General features: G+C 45.6%; 2 protein-coding genes across 2 annotated transcripts in view; both read left to right on the top strand.

Annotated features, from left to right (window-relative positions):
• LOC109474467 (mucin-5AC-like) overlaps window positions 1-2,321 on the top strand; it is a 32,635-nt gene extending 30,314 nt beyond the window's left edge. The window contains exon 21 of the mRNA XM_019774759.1: window positions 253-2,321. Within this exon, the coding sequence (XP_019630318.1) occupies window positions 253-2,218 (1,966 nt within the window). The 3' untranslated portion in view covers window positions 2,219-2,321. The remainder of the gene's footprint in view (window positions 1-252) is intronic.
• A 2,663-nt stretch (window positions 2,322-4,984) lies between these two features.
• The window catches only part of LOC109474529 (mucin-like protein), an 18,653-nt gene continuing 18,526 nt past the window's right edge, over window positions 4,985-5,111 (top strand). Inside the window, exon 1 of the mRNA XM_019774841.1 lies at window positions 4,985-5,111. This exon is cut by the window's right edge and continues 1 nt beyond it. The gene's annotated coding sequence lies outside the window, so the exon portion shown is untranslated.

Raw genomic sequence — 5,111 nt, 5'->3', positions numbered from 1 at the left:
AACAGCTGCCGAAACTACAACTGCTGAAACTACAACAACTGCAGAAACTACAACTGCTGAAACTACAACAATTGCTGAAACTAGAACAACAGCTGTCGAAGCTACAACAATTGCTAAAACTACAACTGCTGAAACTACAACTGCCGAAACTACAACTGCTGAAACTACAACAATTGCTAAAACTATAACAACAGCTGCCGAAGTTACAACAACTGCCGAAACTCCAACAACAACCGGAACATCCGCCAAGCGCACTACAGAACCAGGCCAGGCGACAACGGCCTCCACGCATGGTCTTTCCTCCAGCTCAGGCCAGGTGTCCAGCACATTTAAAAGCACAAAGCAGACAACAACGCAGATATTGCCATCGACAACATCTGCCAAGCTCACTACAGAACCAGGCCAGACGACAACGGTCTCCACACCTGGTGCTCTCTCTACCATAAGTACGGTGCTCAGTACAACTGCTCAGTCCACGCATGGCCTTTTCTCCACCTCAGGTCAAGTGCCCAGCACATTAAAAAGCACCAAGCAGACAACAACGCAGATATTGCCATCGACAACATCTGCCAAGCTCACTACAGAACCAGGCCAGACAACAACGGTCCCCACACCTGGTGCTCTCTCTACCATAAGTACGGTGCTCAGTACAACTGCTCAGTCCACGCATGGCCTTTTCTCCACTCAGGTGTCCAGCACATTAAAAAGCACCAAGCAGACAACGACGCAGATATTGCCATCGACAACATCTGCCAAGCTCACTACAGAACCAGGCCAAGCGACAACGACCTCCACGCATGGCCTTTTCTCCACCTCAGGTCAGGTGTCCAGCACAGCACATGACGGAAGCACCCAGCAGGCAACAACGCAGATATCGACATCGACAAAATTTGTCAAGCTCACGACAGAACCAGGCCAGACGACAACAGCCTCAACGTCTGGCGTTTCCACTACCTCAGGCCAGGTGTCTACCACCTCACAAGAAAAGAGCACCAAGCAGGAATCAACGACGAGCACGATAGTAACTACTGAACAACAATCACAGCCACCGTCCTCCCAAATGTCATCCATTGCGACGACCAGCGGAATTACATTTACAACAACGCACGAAACGAGTACCAGGAGACCACCATCCACAATAGTGTCGACGGCAATCTCACCTTCTGCTTCAAGGTCGACGTCGTCGCAATTTTCAACGCGGGTCTCAATTGCACTAACTGCCGAAGGGCGTCTGACGTCTACTTCAGCAGAAACAACAGGCCGATCATCTGCCCGACGCACCACTGATGTCGATGAACCGACAACGATTTCCACGTCTGGCGTTTCTCCCACTTCAAGTCAGGGGACAAAAACAACAACAACATCGACATCTATGAGGCCTACCACTGGTGCCAATAAAACGACCACAGTCTCTACACCAGGTCCGATATTCAGCACAATCTCTGCTGCACCTGCGACCTCAAGCACATCAACAACCGAAACTCCATCAACAACAACAGAAACTCCATCAACAACTGCCCAAGCCCCGACAACATCAGTCGACACTTCATCAAAAACTGCCCAAGCTGCGTCAACAACAACCGAAGCTCCAACAACAACTGCCGAAGGATTAATTACATCTACATCCAAAATGACAACGGTGTCTACGCCCAGTCAGATAGTCAGCACCTCAAGCATATCGACAACTACCGAAGGGCTACTTACTTCTATGAGATTCACTACTAGTGCCGATAAAATGACACCGGTCTCTACACCCAGTCAAATATTTAGTACGACTACTCAGCCTAGCACATCTCGTAGTAGCATGGCAACATCTGCTTCGCCAGTGACCTCAAGCATATCAACAACCGAAGCTCCATCAACAACTGTCCAACTTCCATCAACAACTGCCGAAGCTCCATCAACAACTGCCAAAACTTCATCAACAACATCCGAAGCTCTATCAACAACTGTCCAACTTCTATCAACATGCCACAGCTCCATCAACAACTACCGAAACCCCATCAACAACTGCCAAAACTTCATCAACAACATCCGAAGCTCTATCAACAACTGTCCAACTTCCATCAACAACTGCCGAACCCCCATCAACAACTACCGAAACTCCACCAACAACTGCCAAAACCCCAACTCCATTAACAACTGCCGATGTAATTACATCTACATTGGCAACAACACCATCGGCAACATCTGCGAGACCCACTACTGGTGCAGATGAAATGACAACGAAATCTACCGTTGTCCCAACAACTACAGCAGAAGAGGTCACCACAAAGTTGCCATCAACTACAACCATAACACCCCCACGAGAGTCATCATCGTATTCCACAGACATCTCAACATCTCAACAGTCGACCATACAAAAAGTATCGACAACTTCAACAGAAGCCTCTACTACGGTTGCTCCAACAGAAGCCTCAACTACGGTTGCTCCAAAAACGACTGAACAGTCCGTCTCTACAACAACAGAAGAAGAGGCCACTACAAGGTTGCCATTAACTACTACCACAACTCACCAACGACAGTCTTCGTCGTATTCCACAGGCTTCTCAACAACTGAACAAAAGTCGACTACATTACCATCTTCAACAGAAGCCTCTACGCTTTTTTCTACGACCGTTTCTCCAAAAACGACTGACAAGTCTGTCTCAACAACACTAAGGCAGACAATACAATCTACTGCTGCACTCCTGACAACAACAGCTAGTGTACCTCAAACAACAACGCAGCGTCCGCCATATAGTTCTTCCCAAGCATCGTCAGCTATGTCAACTACTGTCTCCACAACACTTGGGCAAATACCAGAATCTACTGTTGTATCAACAACTACAGCAAAAGAGGTCACCACACATTTGCCATCAACTACAACAACGCCCTCACAACAATCATCATCGTACTCCACAGACTTCCAACAGTTGACAACAAATATAACAACGACAACTATCATAGGAGCCTCTACGCTATCAACAACGACAGTTTCTTCCAAAACGACTGACCAGCCTGTCCCAACAACTACAGAAGAAGAGGCCAGTACAAAATTGCCATCAACTACAACCATAACGCCCTCACAACAATCATCATCGTATTCCACAGGCTTCTCAACATCTCAACAGTCGACCATACAAAAAGTATCGACAAGTTCAACAGAAGCCTCTACGCTTTCTACAACGACTGTTTCTCCAAAGACGACTGAGCAGTTTTTCTCAACAACACTAAAGCAGACAACTACTGCTGTACTTCCAACAACAGCTAGTATACCTCGCACAACAACGCAGCGTCCGACACTTAGTTCTTCCCAAGCATCGTCAGTTATGTCAACTACAAGCATGCATTCTACACCTCACGAAAGCACACAAGAAACAAGCACGTCCCAAATTCATGTGACATCCGGTACAACGCCTCATCAAAGTACCACGCATCCAGACCACCTTCAAGAGACGACAGTTTTCACAGAAACCTCCACTGCCGTTTCTGATCTTACCTCTCCTGTGGTTACGACTACAGTGGCAACGACATCCCTAGCAACAACGATAGCAACTACCACCTTATCTTCAACATCGGAAACCACCAACAACACGACTACAGCAGTTGACAAAAAGTCAACGTCAACGACAGTACAGACATCACTGGTTCCTGTCGGTACGTTCATTTATTCTCCATACATAATTCATTCATAATCTGAACATACTATTGGTCTAATCTCTCTAAATCTTGGTGCATCTTGTTAAAACAGAAAGATATGAAGGTTGATTTTCTGTCTCCTCTTAAAATAGATGGTGTTTGGAGTACTTGGAGTGAGTGGTCGAACTGTTCGGCGTACTGTGGATTGGGCGTCCAGACGCGAACTCGTCAGTGCAACAACCCTCCCCCTTCCAACGGTGGCCGGTTTTGTATCGGCCAGGACGCGGAAATTAAGAACTGTTATAACAAAGAATGCCCTGAAGGACGTAAGTATCGTTTCTCTATTTGTAGGGAACTTTTTACCTAAAGCGCCTTTGTATACTGTTACAACGTATACTGTTGTTAGTAATACCCTTACATTATCTGATGCCATAATGGTAACATCTCTAGTAAACACCATCTTAATAAACCAATAATAGTCTAGTTTATTGCGCAACAATTGCATTGGATACAATGTATGGCAAATAACAATTAATAAGTATAAACATAGATTATTTCTACTACTAGTGTATTTATCTAACTTCAATACATGTATATATATTATAATGGAATATTAAATTTCACATTGTTGTAACATGGTAAACCAACACCATCTGCCATGTTTCATCGGGTAATGAAAAGGTAGTCACGTCCAAGAGGTTAAAGGTGAATACAGGTCACGTCACTGGACGAGGGTGGCGGGGAGCAGAGGGCTCTGATGTGTACTGCCTCTTTATCACCACGCGCAAAACATATCTTACAATATCAACTTGCAATTGTGGGGTCGTGTGGTGACTCGGAACCAAGAGGTCCCGGGTTAGAGTCCTGACAAGCCACCGATCTTGTGCCCTTGGGAAAGACACTTTACACGACTTTCCTCAATTAACTCAAGTGAAAATAAGTATTGTCTTGCCCTGTATTCGTATTGGTGGCGGCATAAAATAAGTTGATATAACTTGAGTGTGCTATCACCATGTCTAGTCAATATTTAAAAAAAAACTTGCAATTGGCGCCTTTCAGATATCGACTGGTGTTCGGACGAGGAGGATCGCTGTGGCCAGGTATCACACGGCGGCATTTGCTCCTTACGGGAAGATTACTACCGCTGTTCTTGCCGACCAGGATGGCAGATCCTTCAGGACGACAACGGCGCTTTTCAGCACTGCGAAGGTGAATATCTCAACTAAGAAATGCCCCCATGGCTCATATGATGATTTTCATGAACGTTTCCGATTGTCATGTTTTTATATTATGCTTTGTTTTTATATTGTCTTGAACTGTCTTGTGAATTATGTGCTGTATTTACTTTATTTAACAATTCTTTAAAACAGATAAAGATGAGTGCGAACTAGGGTGTGATGACTGCGACCCTGTCGCCAGTTGTACCAACACGATAGGAGGCTACACTTGCGAGTGTCCGGCTGGCTACTATGGCAACGGAACGCACTGCA

The sequence above is a fragment of the Branchiostoma belcheri genome, unplaced genomic scaffold (genome assembly GCF_001625305.1).
Source record: "Branchiostoma belcheri isolate BF01 breed outbred unplaced genomic scaffold, Haploidv18h27 scaffold31, whole genome shotgun sequence".
Classification (NCBI taxonomy): domain Eukaryota; kingdom Metazoa; phylum Chordata; class Leptocardii; order Amphioxiformes; family Branchiostomatidae; genus Branchiostoma; species Branchiostoma belcheri.
This window is presented reverse-complemented; position numbering and strand designations above follow the sequence as displayed.